Source organism: Gymnogyps californianus, chromosome 3, assembly GCF_018139145.2.
Source record: "Gymnogyps californianus isolate 813 chromosome 3, ASM1813914v2, whole genome shotgun sequence".
Classification (NCBI taxonomy): domain Eukaryota; kingdom Metazoa; phylum Chordata; class Aves; order Accipitriformes; family Cathartidae; genus Gymnogyps; species Gymnogyps californianus.
In genome coordinates, this window is record NC_059473.1 from 79,105,115 (window position 1) to 79,123,022 (window position 17,908).

Sequence of the window (17,908 nt, forward strand, 5' to 3'; positions counted from 1 at the left end):
TGCCACAGCTTGTGCTGCTATATGTTTAACTTAGGCATGCACATTTTTGTCTCTTCTGGAGATGCATTTATTTTTGTGAACAGTGCCCATAATCCTTTAGACAGAAAAATAAAAACTTTCAAAGAAATGTTTGGAAACGTCTCATAATTTCAAATGGATGCTTCATCTTAAACAAGTATTTGCCATAATGTATGCAGTGGTGAACTATCAGTTACATATTTAGTACAGATAAAAAGTATGTACCATAGATCAACAGCCACCTTTAAGGCTAGAGCAGCACAAAGGTGTGTTTATGCAGTAAATATGAGGTAGCCTTTTGCTGTAAACAGAATAATAATTTTATTGTCACCCATGTAAACAAAGTGGGCTTGATGCTTTTGTGTTTTTATTCTTCCCCCTCCACCCCCCCCGTCCCCCATCCCTCCCCTCCTAGAAAAGCTAAGCACCAGTAACTCCGACTGGAAGTCAGTGGGAGCTGTGGTTGCCCAGCATCTCTGAAAACTCAGACCCTGTGAATGTAAAGACACAAATGCTCACATAAGCAACCAGTACGGAATACCACTTTATCATTTCACAGGAACTTATAATACAAAATGCTGAGCTCTGATTATCAGAAATGTAGGTCTATGTCAACTCAGAGGTAGTTACTAATATCAGTACATAATACTTATATAGAGATAAAAAGGCCTAAGACTATTTGGTTTGTTCCGAGTAAGCAGGTCTGTAGACTATTCTGTAAAGAAAAAAACATTACATGGTATATTCCCTGAGCAAAGTTCTTTGTCCTGAGTATGTTATGTAATAGTGATAACATTCTAATATATAAAAATAAAACCTTAAGCTTTCAACAATAAGATAGGGTATGGTATGTGCTCTTAGCAGTTCAGTCTGACTTTGGTGCGCACAGTGATTTCAAACAGCACCAATAAAAATCTGCATGTTGAAAATATTTCCTTATCTCAGCTCTGAACTTCTTACATATAAACAGGGAATGACCAGTTTTCAAATCCACAATTGCCTATTTCTATAAGGAACTTTGGTTTAAATTTTCAAAGTGACCTAAGTTTTGCATCTTTGCTGTTTAACCTGGTTTTTACACCGGCTAGAAGGTTAAGCAATGCCACTTTGATTTGTCTACATAATTTAAATAAGTTTACTATCCTTACGTAAGGCAAGGAAGTTCTTCTCTATAGATATATCACATTCAATATCGTCAAAGGTAAGCTTTGCATTAGCATACTGAGAACTTCAGTATAAACCATCGAGATTCTCACAAACACTGGCAAGGAATTCACACAAAATAATTTTCTTGAAATTGTGCCCTTCACTGAGGCGTTTGATTACTACCTGTTTACTGAAGCAGCAGCAGCAGCAACAGTAAAAGTCTCATCTGGCAGGACAAGTGGGAAGGGGAAGGCCACGTAATGAGCCAGCGGCATACCTGTTGTAACTATCATCGGCTGCGAAAGAGTTACCACGGGTAGGACTTTGGCTCGCTGTAGCCTTTCATGCAGGCTGTTTCTTCAGTTTGATTATCCGAGCTTAAACCTACCCGACTCTTTCAAGCTTTAACAGCCTGTGTTTATTGCCAATGTTAAGGATTATACAGGTTTCTCTAATTAACTTACATCCGCAATGGGATTTGTCAAAGTATGTTATCTTACGTATGACTTGGTAATTCAGAAGTTACAAATGGAAAGCGACTTGAAGTTTTGATAGGCTCCAACTCTATTAACCCCGAGCAAGGGCTGCAGCCCAGGGAGTCTCACTCTGAGGCCACCAATCTTTCTCCTCTTTAATGCAGAAGTGTGTGGTCCCAGCGCACTCTGGACCGAGGCTGGTCAGCAACAGTCTCCCGTTCACAAGAAGCAGATGACGCCCAGGGCTTCTGGCAAATTTGCAGGTCCCTTCCCTCAGGCTTGTCTGCAGCAGACACCTGTCCTTCTTGACTGTACACATGCTGTATCATCAGCAACGGAGGCTGGCTGAGCAACCCCAAGTACCCACCTACCTTTATTCTTAAGAAACGATTTATTTATCCCAGGATCTCATTAGCTTTGCATTTCATTTTCTTTAAAACCAAAACAGACAAGCACAAAAAAAATCCCTAGGGAGTTCTCTCCACAGCATTTCAACAGAAAACAAGGGGGAAGTCCCTTCAAATTGAGGGGCACTACTTGGGACCAAGAGAAGTTGCTGCTGCTGCTGCTACTACTACCACCAAGGTCCCCTAAACGTTCACAGAAGACAAAGGGTTAAACAGGATGGCATTCTGATATCACTCAAAAGGGTCTGTTGGGTAACAGCTTATACATTCTCCCCTACACAACAGTCATCTAAATTACAGTTACAACCATATTAATTTAACAAAACGTTTTGAGAAACCAGCACAGAAACTACACATTCATTGTCTTTTCTGGAGCTTTAAACTCCTCACCAACAAAGGATGGTGGCAATGATGAGAGCTGTGTTGAGTCATGATGCTGCCCTGCACGGGCACGGGGAGGGGAGGGGTTTTGATACTTTGTGGAGATGAGAAAGAAAATAACTCAAATTGATGGTATGGGGGATGTCTTAGTATCTTTAGTACCATATGGCAGCTTTAAAATATGAAAGTATCCTTTGGTTCACAAGAGAAGTAACAGTCTTGATCTCAGTTCTGTGTGTGGTTTATCAGGTTTGGTTTGTTTCTGAGTGAGATTTCTTGGGTTTTCTTGTTTGTTTTTTGAACATGTTTGGAAACAGGTTCTAGGAATGATTTCAGGAACTTTTGTGGATACTGTGCCTATTGCTTCACAGTAATGTCTCGTGGGAGCTGGAGAGTGGTCTGATAGAAAAAATATATATTTATAGATATGCACACATACACACACGCGCGTGCACACTCATACACACACACAGAGAAGGTAAAATGTAATGCACCCTGCTCAAATGTATTTTGCTTGGAGTGATTTGTCTACTAAAGAAAAAAAATTCACAGTTCCTCAACAGTAGTTAAAATTCCAGGTCAGCTACTGATAATGAAATTATTTCCCCTGTACTTGCATGAGGTAGACATCCCAAGAGGATAAAGAAAATGGAAAGTTATGACAAATGCTTTAGGTTTTTTTCCTTTTCTGAACAGAAGGCCCCTTTCTGCTCGGTTCTTCGGGCGACGCAGACAACTTACTCGACGAAGCTTCCTGTGGTGACCTGCCCGAGCGCTCCGAGGTCTCCGACCTGCCCTCCTGAGAGTACGATGGAGACGAGTAGCCGTGCGTTCCTCCCCCTTCTCTCAGGAAAGCAGAAGTGGAAGGCTGCGATTCAGCTTCGTGTCTTCCCTGAGAAGTAGTGGGCTGCTGCGAGACAGTTTTATGGGGGCAGTTAGCCACCATGTGCATGATGCTCTGACAGTAATGGCACTTCTTTGGCTGCGGAGGTAGACTACATTCTTTAGCGTGGTGGTCGAGACCACCACAGTTGTAGCATCTAAAACCAAAGAGAGACAGCTAGTTATAAAATGCAGCGTCAAACGGTAAGATTTTCTATGTCAGGTAAGCTCACCATGAGCGTGGTACAAGGTCTGCTGGTGACACAGCGGGGGCTCCTGCACCGATATCCCACTGCCACCGGCTGAGCTACATTTGAGTTTTGCTTTTTAAGTCACTTACTTAGAAGGTGCCACTTTGTCGCACCGGTGTCAAAAAACACCTTGTGCTTGGGACCGGGAACCTTTTACCGGGGATCCCAGCCTGCCGGCTCAGCTCTCCCCACAGGGCCGTCGCCGGGGCGCGGCCGCCGCCTCCCAGGAAGGGCCCTGGCACTCGGCACTAGAGGGCACCAAATATTCAAGCATCCCGCCGCCGCCGCCAACGTCTCTGTTTACCCAGGTATTTATAGCATTAAACGCCCGCGAGTACTAGTGTTTCAACGCCTGACAGGACGAACATCGCAAAGTGGGGCGAGGAGAGCAGGCAAGGCAGTCACCAGCGCCGGCCGCCTCACCCTGAGGCGGTTTCACCCTGAGGTGGCTTCACGCTGCGTGCACCCGTCGCCGGGTCGGGGCCATAAAGAAACGTGCAGAGAGGAGATACTCAGCCTCAGACATAACCGTGTCCTAATGGACACGCTGCTTTCAGCCAGGAAACCCAAACGTGGAGAAGGGACGTGGTGCCCTGTCACTAGCCAGGCTCTCGCCCAGGGCCCCACACCTTGCCTCCTCGGCTCAGCCAAGCCACGACAAGGCAAGGGTCTGGACCAAACTTTTACAGTGTTTGTGTTGCAGAGGGTTTGTAATGGCATTTATGGTTTTGATTCAAAAGAAAATAAATAAAGCCCCGGCAAGAATCATAAAACAGGGTTTGTTTGTTTTCTCTTGAAATTCCCAAGCCGCGTGCAAGCGGTCGTGACCTGGGGTGCCATCTTCAATAGCCGCCCAGGAGCCGAGGGGCACAGAGTGCCTCCTCCACGCCACACAGGCAAGGCCTCCTCCCCAGTTCTCAAAAATAGCTAAAACCCACAAATGCTCTTCTATTAACCTTGTTAGCCAGGGTAGTCCTGAAGAAATCTCCAGCAATTCCTTACTGAATCCTCTCGCTTTGTAACACGCGCCTGGAATGCCAGTCCTTGGATTGCATTATTCTAACACATGATACAAAGAAATAATTATATGCCTTTGGCATGGTGACCCTATGCTGGTCATGTTCACCACTGAGCTTTCTATTTTGGCTATTTTTCTATGGTTTCTGTTTCTTTGTTTGATAAAACTTGCACTGAAGGCATAGACATTTAATTTATTATAATCTAACATGCTACTGGAGAGAACTATACAGTAAATTTTTTTGCTTTCCCTTAACCATCAACTAATTTAAAAAACAACTGCACAAATACTTAGGCCTGGTGGAGTCAACTGAAGGATTAAAAAAGACTGTAACTATAACTAACTATATGTAGAAAATAGTGCAACGTTCTGGCTCGAGCTCACATCAAAATACTTTAAATTTTCAGATTCCTGGAAAGTAACAAGGCACTGTTTCAGCTAGTATTTAGTGGTCACTACTAGTCTATACAGAACCAAGAAGTTTAGTCCATGCAAAGCTGTATGTACAGCTGCAGCCTCACTTACAGAATTTACTTTACCTTCCAAAGAAACGCTATTGATAAAACCTGCCTAATTTTTAAAAAGATTACAAAATGGCTGTTAACATTTGCAAATCCACTCCAAGAAACAATCCCTCAGCACCTCCCTCTTCATATCTCTTCTGTGCTATTAGCAAGATATAAACCATATCTTTATTTTAACAGACGAATAAAAAACAGCATAAGTTGTCCATGGCATGCTGTCATGTCCTACAAGACTGACCTATAATTTAGAGATGTTAAATGATGAACAGAACTTCATTATCCTTTCAGAAAACATTGTAATTAAATTGTCATATCATCCCTAAAAATTAATAAGAAACAAGAAACCAAACCCATTATAGTGAACTCTGCACTTCTGTGACAACTGCAGTAACACAGTTTATGTGAACTGGTTCCATTTTTATGTCACCACTGCACTGAAGTTTTATGTGACTTTTCAGTGGAATTTGAAGACTACGCTTACACTAGTCTGTCTGCATATACTACAGAATAACCCATGGAGAGACACAGAATATAAAGCTTCCTTTGAATCAAGAAGAAAATAATATGTACAAGCCCCACTGTCATTTAGTATTGATTTCCGTAGCATAGGAAGGGAAAGGACATACTAAATATGTTGTAAAATACAAACATCCTGATCTAAGACCAAAACATCAAGCTTTTTTCCCCTATAATTTAAAAAAAGTTGTAAGTTATTAAACAATACCCGACTACTTTTTCCCAAATCATTGCAGATATTTTCACATTAGTGACCCCCACTTAACAGTAGCATTCAGTCTTCTTAACTGGCATTCAGCTATGTTTCCCCGACAAGCTTTCTAAACACCTTCTGGATAAAATAATAAGGAAGTAAAACTTGCAATTAGAGAAACAAAAGAACAGCAACAACAAAACCCCTTAAGTGTTTTACTTTCTCCTCCTCCAATAAATACATCTAAGAATTCACAAATGTGGTATTTATTATAATTTAGGTTATATTAAAGAATGATGTTTATTATTATCTTATCGGTTTCTAGCAGTGTACTTGTTCCTGGGCTAAGTATAGTATAATACAGTATAACATGGGAGTGTGCAGAAATTCTGGAAATCGTGCATTTTATCTTAATTCAGAATACAGAATTTTATAGCTGTGAATGCATTTGCACTTGCTTCTTTCCCTTAATATCACATGTATTTAGAACGGTTAAAAAAGAGCTAAGTATGAAAATAGGTTAAAGGGCCTCAGTAGCAGGGTAGGCAGTAGCAATGGACAAATCAATTTAATCAGTCACTATGGTATGCACTGTGTTATCCAATTCAGTGAACCATTTCACCTCACCAATTGACCAAGAACCTGCTGTCAGGGCCCCTGCTTCCACTCAAGAGGCCTCCATCACCTTTTGCATATATGTTTATCAATACTTCCTATTTGCAAAATACTGTAATTCCCTGCATTTATTCAAATCACTGCTGAAACGTCACCATAAAAGAAAACTCTACCAGAAGCAGTTGTGATTAAACTATGATTTGGCTTTTCAGGAATGTTTTTTGTTACCAACCAACTCAAGCATCTGGCTAAACTGTCGCATTAGAATATATATGTGCCAGCCAGGGTGTGCCTGGACTTAAACAGGAGGGTGGTATTTATTCAGTTCTTTTAACTATTTATTAATTCCTTGTCAATCACTCTTACCAGGAGAAGAGATCACACCCCGCTCTGAAATGCCTTCCCTCTCAAGGGATTTACACGAAAATGGAAATGGTCAGCCACCTCAGAGCTCACAAATGATACCACATGGCATCATCCATGCGCGTTAAGGTATGATATTAACCCTTTTGTCCAAAACGCTTCAACTCTTTGCTTCTCTCTGCTGTATATACTTATGTTACAACATAATGAAACCTGATAGCATACGATATGCACACACAAGCTTATACATCCACATCTCTACATACATAAATATACAGAACAATATACAAGCTGGCTCCTGCTAAGAAAATTAGCAAATTCCCATTTGAGTATGTTCTCAGAAACTCTAGATTAGTATATAACCATAACAAGTATTTCTTCACTTCAGAAGCACCATGGAAATTATGTTAGCTTAAACACAACATAAAAGTTTATATGTAAAATCATGAGATGAATAAACCACAAAAAGCCCTTGAAAGTACAATTATAGTAGAAGGAACCCTTACAAAAAAGCAACAGCAAGAAGGATTTGTTAAAATAGGACTGTCTTTCTCACAGTAGGCTCCCATGATTTACTAGGTAGCTTCAGGCTCCAAAAATAATGCAACAGAGTAAATAAAGAGATGGCAATTATCCTGATGGGGAATCCTTTCTTCGCTACAGCACTGACAGGAAGGTGAATAAGGCTGATTTTTTGATAGAAAAAAGATGAACATTTTAATAAAGGAACACCTTGAGGAACTTGTCTAGCATTGTATTTCAATATTCTCAAGAAAACAATAACATTAATACCTACTAACAAAGAAAGAAGAGAGCATAGAGCAAGGTTAAAAAACACTTCTAAGTTCTCCTTCACTATGGATTTGTGATTGCACAGAACTATACATATTGAAGGAAACATGAACAAACAAAAAGCGTACAGATTCCAACATAAACTATGTTGTATCAAATGCAATAAGCTGATGACTGAAATTAATCAGAAGTACTCAATTTCACAACCAAATGCAAATGCAAAATAAAATACTCCCTAGTTTTCAGCTTTTTTCCTTGCCCCAGCAGTCAGCTCCTACTTAGGAAGCACACCCTAGCCCTATCCCTTTCAAAATGACAATACCCCTGCGTTGCAGATACGTTCGCCACAATAACAGCTCAACTGAGCTAAGCAGTAAGGAGGATAAGCACAACTGCTTTCTTCTTCATGCTGCTTTATAATATGATTTAGATGATAATCCAATATATATGACAAGTAGAGAATCATTTGTGTGGCTCCACAGTATTATCTGTTGAAAGAAAAAGCTTTAAAATTACCCTGATGATTGACTTTTTCTTGGGGGGAGGAAGGGGTGAGATTAACATCTAACAGGGATAGCAAAGGGAAGAAAGGGGTTATAGTCGGAGGAAGACTAAAATAATTCACCAGGATATTCCCTACACCAACTCCTCTTTTGTTTTTCCTTTTGAATGCTATCAGGCAACAAGAAACTGCATCTTGGCTAACAATGCTCCATCTAGCAATGTTAATGCTTTGAAAAATGGCATGGTATTCTAACAGCATGTGCAAGTGAGATGTTTTTACAATACACTGAATGCCAACTAAGCAGTTAAAGCATAAAGGAAATGTTTAAAATGGCACCTAAATGTGCTGTCTTTTTTAGTAATTACTTTCACAACATACCTAAAGAAAGGCCAGTTCTTGCAGACAGAACACACAGCAGATCACTTGAACCAGCCTATTTTGCTGTAAAGGGAGGTTAAACTATCCGTAATCTAACAGAAATATGGATATTAGACAAAACTAAGATGTTTTACTCTTCAAGGGCTTCAGTGACTTGTCTTGAAAATCAGGCCGTGGGGCAGTGCAAGGGGACACTTCTTGCTGCTGGCTGTGAACACTTAGAAAAGCTCGGGGAGGCGTGTGCTTGCTCAGGCACAACCTGGGACAAGTGAGAAACACCTCCAACACCTCCACTGGACTGAAAGTGTCTTCTGGACTGTTGAGGACCTGCTAATTTCAAATTGTCTTTGAGATAAATACAAGTGTATTTTAATGGATTACTTAAATATTCCAGTAACCAAATCCTGGATATCAAATCTGTCACAGCAGCACTCCAAAGAGTGACAGGACCACAGGTGACTGCTGCTAAACGGGCACCTCTTGTATATTACTGCATTATAAAAGGACTAATCCCTTTCACTTAATACAGGTATAATACGAAAATCCTTCTTGCTGAAAAGTCTACACTTAAAAGTGAAAAAACAGTTTGAGTATTTTTTGAAACAGGGCATTACCCGTATGCTTTAAAACGGATAGCACTCAGACCTCATCCTTTTAGAGCAAGAAATGCTGAAACTAAATATGAGGCTGCAGTCGCTGCAACTTAAACACAGGCAGCAACTGTCCCTGGAAAATAAAAAAGTTTGGTCAGCTGCCAGGGCAACAAGCTGCAGGAGCAGGAGGAGCAGCAGTAGCGCATGGCAGGGGAGGAGCGGGAGGCGGGGGGGACCCCCACGCACCCCGAGCAGCAGCCAGCGCCTGCCAGCAGCCCCGCACTGGGCACCAGCTCCTCTGGCATTTCACTCCTTCCTCCACCGCTTTTACCAGCGGATTCCCTTGCAGGCATTGTTTCGGGAGATTTCTTCCTCTCACCCGAACCTTTTAAGCAGCATTAAATCCCAGGAGAAATAAAGCCGGCCTGTGTTTTTTAAAAAGTCATGGGGCGCAGGAGGGAGCCTCACCGCAGTGCATGCCCTGCAGCTGCCCCGCTCCCAGCAGGGAATTAACACGCAGAAACGTGGCCCAGCTTTTTGTTTTTAAAGGATGAAAACCGCTGCTGAGTCAACGAGACATACACAAGACGCACTGAACATACACACTCTGCCCCTGCCCTCCAACAGGGAAATTTCTGGAATGTTTCTGCTCACATGCACATTGCTGGGTTTTATGCCATTTTGATCAACCTTTAATTCTTAAGCTGTAGCTGAATGCAGAAGAGAATACAGGTACCTCTGAAAACACTCTGATAAGGTATTAGTATTCAAAATACTGAATACTGAAAAAATACTGAAAAAATCATTTAAGGTCAAATGAAATTATCTTGTTAAATAAAGAATGGAGCATTAAGCATCTTCATCAGAGCATTTATGGTGTGTCCAGCAAGCAGGGTCACACTAAGGCAGAAAACTTCACTAGCGCCCTCATTTATCAGTCCATGGGGGGCGGGGGGGGGGGGGGATCTGTTTAATTTTGAAACTAATTATTTTTAGTGAAGTATGTTGGAAAATGGGGTATTATCAATTCAGAAAGCAGCACATCGGGGCCACATTTAGATTTGTGCTGATCCTGTGAGTGCTTGCTACCCTGAACCCCTCGTTCATGCAAAACACTGTGCAGAGGCGACATGCTGGGAAAGTTAATTGCAGGCTGTTGTTCTTCAGTAAAATTCAGTTTGAAAATTTCCTGTGCTTTACTAGCTTTTTGAGATTAACAGAAATATAATTTTCTAAAAAAAAGATAACCTCCTAAAGAAATAAAGATGAAGTAAAATAAAAATGCTCATCTATCTATTTCTCCTCCAAATCCTACAACACATGATAACGTACCAGAGATCGGAGACTTTCAATTTTGTGAGAAAAACAAGGTCCCTCCATTTTTTTAAGCTTGCCTTCTTTCATCTTACAGATAGCCCCAGCACGCTCACACAAACCCACTGTCTGCAAGGCTTCCAATAACACAGGGTTGAATATTGACGATGTTTACTCTTGTTACAAATAAATAAATAAAAATGCTCAATTGTAAACTCATCAGATCGACTAGTTTTCTGTGGTTAGTTCTAAATCAATCTATTTTCCCTGGTGTATCGCAGAAGTAATATCAATAGGTTACGGTCTTTTGTTGCTTGGGTTTCCCCTCCCCCTCACCCCCCAACAAAGAAGCTGACAAACAACGTGGGGCATTTGCCTGATGAATCAGGCCTGTCGGGATACAATTTAGCTTAAGTTAGTGAGGAAATGAATTTGTTTAAAATCTGCTAGTACGATTTTACTGGAAGGTAGATTTTTTTTTTTTTGAGAACTAAGAACAACACTGAAACAGAAAGGTGGTTCAAAATGCACAAAATGCAGTCTTTTTCTCCACAAAAATGGAAAGGACTACGCAGACAGCAGCTCTTAAAAAATAACCTCGACGATGTCATTTCCATTCTTTCTTCCTTTCCATGAAACCTTATCTCTGCTATCCACTCAGCCCTCTTTACAGGCATGGAGGAAAATTATTTTTCACATAATCACATAAAAATCCTTATGAAATGCATCCTCATGGAGGAATGCTTTGGATGTACTTTCGTTTGTTACAACAAAAGGGTTTTCTTTATATTGAGAGTTAAGAACTCCTGAAATAACAATTTACAAAGCGAGGTCTTTTTTCTAAATAACATGAAAGATGGTTTTGCTCCAATAGTATCAATATAGCGTGGAAAGAATGTGTACATTTTAGTGGCTTTAACCCATCCAGATAAAGCAGATACAAGATCAGTGACGGTTTAAGTAAGTTATGTTTTAAACAGTCATATATCATGCATTTCAAACATGAAATGTTATACCATGATTTCAAGTAAGTCTACTACTGTTAATCATTTTGCATTATAAAACCACACACAAATATTCTCAACCACAAATTTCCCTTGTAAACCTTAATTTCTGTGGGAATAATACAAGAAAAGGGATTTTAAATTAAAACAGTTCTGTATGCAGTACTTTTAAAAACAGTAAGTATTTTCCATAGTTCATGTCGGTGGAAAGGCTGCCATACAGGTTTGGTCTGGGTATCACTGCAGCGTGTGCCCACATTTGCAGCCTGTTGCCAAAGTCAGCTGTTGCGCAGCGCTGGGCAGGCGTGGGGGTGGCCAGAACTAAGTAGGGCTGAGTTTGAAACCACTCCTCGGTGCCCCTGTTTACAGAAGCATAGTTCAGTAACACCAGAAGTCTTCACAGAGGTGGTGTGAGCCTCCTGGCCATGTGGATAAGGGTACACGCTGCATAAAACCGGCTCAACTCTTTCTGGGTCAGTGAGGTGCTGTTCATGAGCTAAGAGGCACGCCTGACCTTATCTGCCTCTCAGCAGAGCTGGTTCCAGGGTTTCTACATCCACTGATCAGCTAATCCACAGATGAGATAAAAGGATAGTAGGTAACTGGGAATTAGTTGTTAAAAATTGCCATTTCCATTTGGTTCCTTATTTTATCACTAATGTTAGCAGCAAACACAAGTAACACCAACTCATCACAACAGCAGGAAACAGCAAATGGCATCCTGGCAGTAGTTGGAGCACTGAAGCAAGTAGTGGTAGAGGAAGAGGAGGAGGAGGAGGAGGAGGAAGGCTGCTCTGGAAGTTCATAACCTATTCTTCCCCAAATACCAGTTTAGAGTCATATGACTTTAGGTATCCCTTATAAATCGGTATCATGCACAAGGTTTCAGAAATATCTGGTGACAGGAGTACGGACTGACATAGATCCCAGCCTTGAAATGGATTTTCCTATTACATTCACTGAATTAGATGACTTGCATGAATATAGGCTTCACAAGCATTAAGGATTGCAGGATTTGACCAGCAACTCACATCTTCAGTTCATTCTTCAGAAATAAGGGGATGGTTACTGTCTGACACACTCACTACGAGGAGGCCATGCCAGCTATCTCTATAGGGGTTCCTTCCAGAGCTCATGGAATTGATAGAGTAAGTTGTGTCACATGAAATACACGCAGGGCTTCCTTTCCCACTGTGTAACAAAAGGACATCAAACATGGTGGTTGCTTTTCCTTGAAATAGCACCTATAAGTTCACATGTTCAATACCTGCAAGAACAATTAAGCCATTCAGATGCTCTGTGGTCACATTTGACTGATAAGGGAAATCTGTATCACTCTGATGCACTGACTGAGAAAGAAAGCAGTCAGTTCCTAATTCACTTTTCCATCTTAAGCTGTCTAAAATGGACTAGCTCCTTATACAGACATTACTACTAAATGGTTGTGTTCAGCATTTTCTATAACACATTTTTAAGAGGCTTTCAACATCTTAAAGAAAAAAAAAAACCAAAACTTTTCACATCAAAATGCAGAAGCAACAGTAAAGCATGAAAAGAGGATTTCAGCTGCAACAGGATTAAGCCTCGTACGTTAAAGCTTTTAATTCCCACCTGAGGCAGGTATTTCTGTTGTCCCACGCTGCCTGATCTCTGAGAATTAAAAGTGAAATAATGCCATTTTCTATTATTCCGCCCTATCTCACCACTGGATTTATCTTTGTTGTTAATTCTCTCTATAATTGTGTACATAAAAATAAAAAACACATTTGTTACTTCATAAAAACAACATTGTTAATTCAAAATTTGGTGTTTCCTTTTTCTTAGTTTGGCCTCAGGATGGCAAATCTCACGCACAGGTTTGAGTTTAATACTTCTTTCTCTGAATTCTGTTAATTCTGTGTATGGTTAAAAATAATGAAACATAACCAAAAGCATTTCACTGTATGTGGTAAACTAGATCACTTTATCCCTCTTGGTTGTGATTATGTGGATTAAGTGATATCACTCCAGTAAAATGATAACAATGAGGTTAATAAAACTTTTTTAAAAGATTGCATCTTCCCAGAAACAGAGCAACTTAATGGTCTTAATTCTGCTCTCAGTCACATGGGTGTAAATCCAGAGCAATTTTGATGACTTCACTGAGCTTATTCTCTGTTAACTTTAATATTGTAACTGAGAAAAGAATTTCCCACTGTGTATGAATACTGAAAAGTCACATTGCAGTAGCCAAGGCTGGTTGCAGAGGTCAGGCTGATAGAAGCTGCAAGGCAACGCAGCAATGCAGGCTGAAGCCCCTCAGTTCCACCTGTAAATCTGTGTTGATGTAACACTTGAAAGCATAACGCAGCATAAATCACTAAGTTGAAAAAAGAAAACCAAAGAATTATAGCCAAGGTAGAAGAGTGATGTGTTTGATTCTTCCGCCCATTTATGCTCAGCCTTTCACGTTAAGAAAGAATGAATGAATGATTTCAAAAGTAAGGATGTTTATAGGCCAAGAATCAATTTTCCTGGCATGACTGATGAACTCCGCATCAGGAGATTTAGATAAAATAGGAACCCTAGACTTAAATAAAATGTTTGAAAGCAAAGAACAATTCAGATAAGGGCATTCCACTCATGATCAATGCAAGGGGACAGCAGATTATAAGTTGGACACTGAGTGCACTGGCCAAAGAAAAATGCAATGGATATGCTCACCGAGCACAGCACAACCAGCTATCTGTACTTTTGATCACAAATTCATACCCAAGCCACAACTTCAATTATGGAAGGCCTGAATTTACAATTTTGAAAGCGGTCACAAACCAGAAGAGTGATTAATGCCAGCATCGTGTCTGTTCCTTAACAATTCATCTATACTCTAAACCAAACCACCTTCCAGTTATCAGTAGCATTCACTGTACAAGGCAGGACAACTGTACGTTAAAACTGGAAGCGCATGGAGGCAGAAAGGGCAACACATTTTTAATGCAAGCCCTGAAGCTGCTAGTGATGAATCTGACCTCTGGTTGGGGTGGAAGAAGGCATGTATGTCTCTGCAGCCACTTATGCGAAGTGTGCACAGGCCAGCCAGGTACTGAATTTCTGTAGGGGGAATGGTTACGAGTTCTTCTGTTTTGGAGTGCAAATCCTGACTTCTGGCAAAACAAAAGAATACTCAGTTATGCTGGTGGCCTGTCTGCTCTCCTCTGATCCCAGGGTCTGGGGGCAGGTTAGAAGACATGGAAAGATGACTGGGATATACTGCAGTCGCTAGAAATGGAACATATAACTTGTCAAATCCAGAGGAATCCATAGGATTTCATTAGCCTTGACTGAAACCCAGTTTCTTCCTGTTTTAGTGATTATTGGCCATACCGCTACGAGGTTATGGAGACAACTCTTACTATTCATTGAGCAGTTAATTATTCCAGTGATAGATCTTCCACAGGAAAAATTGAGAGTATCCTTCTCCCACAAGACCTTAAAATATTGCAGCTGAACCAGCTGGGGCAGTGGATTTGAACTCACAGCTAGACAGAGAACTGGATCTATTTTTCTTCCATTCTGGATAAATGCCCATTGCTGGGTAGAGGGAGCAGGGAGTTTGCTGGCAGGCAGAAGGAGGGAGCCTGGCTGCTCAGCACCAGGCTGGAGCAGGACCCCTACTCCCCAGTCCGCGTCCTCCATTTGCGTGAACCCTTCCTCACAGCTACTCCTGAGGGGTGGCATACGGGTGCCACAACCCTCAATCTGTGCACTAACAAATTGTATCGGGTGTCAGTGTTAGGTATCTGTATTACCACACCATTGTAAAAACCACAACACTAGTCTTAGGAGCTGCCGTACGCTTTGTAGCTGAACTCTTCACCCTGTACTGCCCAGAGCCTCCATCGCTGCCTGCCTTCTTCAGCCGCAGTCTCCCCCCCCACCTCATGGTGCTGCTTCCACCACTGGGTGTAATCCTCCTGCAACTGGTCAGTGACCCCTGCTCCTCAGAGAGTGAAGATGAGAAACCCCTGTCTCTTACCTACAGTCTACTAATCCTTCTTCAAAAGGCTGAGAAACAACCATCTGGAGATCACAGCAACCTCCTGACAGAGGCAAGACTTGCATCCAAACATGTCTTTCACACTGGGTGAGGTATGTGGTGAACTCTCGGGGACCTTTTGTGTAGGTTAAAGTGTGCTCACTGGCTTGGGCCATACAGGTGAAGAGGAGGGCTCAGGAGCCAACCTGATAATTTTGCGGGGCTCAGCTGTAAGCTAGAGCACTGAGTTGATGGCTGTCCAGTAGAAACCCCAACTGATACCAGACACAGACAGCAAGTATATTTGGGTTTTGAGGCTCTTGGCAGCACACAAACATGAAATCTAGGAACCCAACACCTTTTGTGTTGTTGAAAATAGTAATACCTGAACAGTTTTAGCCATAGAAGACAAGGGACCAGACCTTTGAAAGTCTGACACTTCCTACACTATTCCTGGATACTTCCAGGAACAAACCAATTGTTTATTAAACCAGCCTTACTCTTGAAAACCTGGAAGGCCAGAAAGCCTTGCTCCTAAATCAAGATCCCTTTGGCCCTCCTCCTTACAAACCTTCTAATTCTAAATATCCAAAATACCTGGAAATACCCAATTCCTAATAACCACAGAGTGGAGGGAGAATGTGTCCCCCACCCAGGACTCTGGACCTCAAGCACAGCCCACAGATTTCCCTCACGAAAAGTCTCATCCTTCCCAGGTTCAGAAGCTGGTGATGGAGAGTGTGGCATTACCTTCTTTCTCTGTCACAGGCAGCTTGTGTGACCCTGTTGTGTATAATCAAATGTTTACGGGTATTTAAATGCCTAAGTCCCACTGACTTCAGAGGGGAGCAAGATCCTCATAGCTTTGAGGATCTGAGTCTGTGCCCCTCAGGATTATATCTGGTAAAGCAAGGGGGAAAAAAAAAATGTTATGGTACAACAGAGTACAACCGTACGGTGATCAGGCCACAAATTAATTGGCATTCACTGAACTAGAGCAGGAATCAAGCACATCCTGGACAATGCATAAAATACCTGATTTTGAAATTGTCATCTTTGTTATGGCTATTTCACTGCTGTCCAGCTATTGGGGTGAAAGTCATAGACAAGTTGTGAAAAGTGATTTCACTTATGTCTACAATCCAAACATTACACGGAAAATGAGGGCTGTCAAGAGCTTAATTGGACTTTGTACAAACGCGGAAAAACCCTCCACAGGTCTTTTTCATTCCCCGTTGGCAGGAAGCACAAAAATGAGAATCAGATGCAGAAAACACACACTTTCTACATGGTGCAAAAGTCTGAACTAGAATGTCTTCAACAAACTACTGTGCTTAGCTTTCATCCCAGTTTCCCGCAAAGCTTTGCACAGCGAGTGCCACCGCTGCCTGCTGTCTTGGCAGCATCAGTGACAGCTCCTGGGGTGCCCTTCTGTTTTCACACTCTGTACTGCGAAACAAGCCAGCAACAGTATGCTGTGCCAGGCAGAACACAGGGAACTGCCAGGGATCCTGCTTGAGTGCTGCAACCCATCCAGAACCGTAAGCAGTGACCAGGACTCCAGCTCAACTACTCTGCATTTTCATAGCTTTTCTTTGGTAATGTGAAAATAAATGGAAGATAATCATCAGCCCCCTTTCAAGAAGAATACTTCCAAAGACATATGATCTGCTTTCAAAAACTCCTGAGGATGATCCATGCAGTAACTAAAACTGCTAGCCAATTCTCAACAGCAAAAGTTTTCAGTTAATTCATCTACTTTTTTCAGCTTGTAGTGTTTGTTCAGCTTGGTTCACATCACACCTCCAGTTTTGAGGCAAAATCATAAACCATTGCATTGGCACAACTGCGGGTGTGATAAACACTGGCAGGAGGTGGGAGGGAGTAGATTAAGCAGTGAGATTCCCATCGTCCTCAAACGCTCTTGCCAGAGGAACTGCAATGTGGAAATGCACCCTGTGTCTGGGACTTGCCCTGGTCCACGCATGGCCTTTACACAAATCTATACTGGATTTCTACCTTGGTTCATGAATATGTCAGTCATAGTATTTCATTTACCTGGTCTGCACCAGTAGGAGTGTGTATGTGAAGGACGGATAAAAGAATCACACACTGGAAGTCCAGGCACAAGATGCAGATGTTGAACTTAGTTTTGTAATCAGGGTGGCTGTGGCTGAATTCCCTTTCAGTTAGAGACAATGAGCTGGAAAAGAACTTAACTGACAAAAAAGTAGCTGAGTTGGCTGCAAAGTGTGCTTTGAGTTAAATACACGCTAAATACAGCAGAGATGTGTATTTTCCCTCCTCTAAGTAAATATGTTTTTACACCATTCTTTTACATATTCCCCATAAAATCAACCATCCCTATTTCAGGTTAAGTAATCCTTTTTTTGTGAACTCTCCCTCTACTCACGCATAGCATAGCTGGGGCATTTCCCACCTTATGCTCATGCAAGTGCTACTTGCAGCTGGACAACTTCCCTTCTACCTCCTTCACAGGGTCTGCCTTGCTGCCTC

The 17,908-nt window shown here is 41.7% G+C and overlaps 1 protein-coding gene across 3 annotated transcripts in view; it reads right to left on the reverse strand.

Annotated features, from left to right (window-relative positions):
* Positions 1 to 476: 476 nt before the first annotated feature.
* The window catches only part of LIN28B (lin-28 homolog B), a 101,931-nt gene continuing 84,499 nt past the window's right edge, over positions 477 to 17,908 (reverse strand). For all 3 annotated transcript variants that reach the window (XM_050893839.1, XM_050893840.1, XM_050893838.1), the window contains one exon: positions 477 to 3,468. In XM_050893839.1, coding sequence (XP_050749796.1) covers positions 3,099 to 3,468 — 370 coding nt within the window. In that variant the 3' untranslated portion in view covers positions 477 to 3,098. The remainder of the gene's footprint in view (positions 3,469 to 17,908) is intronic.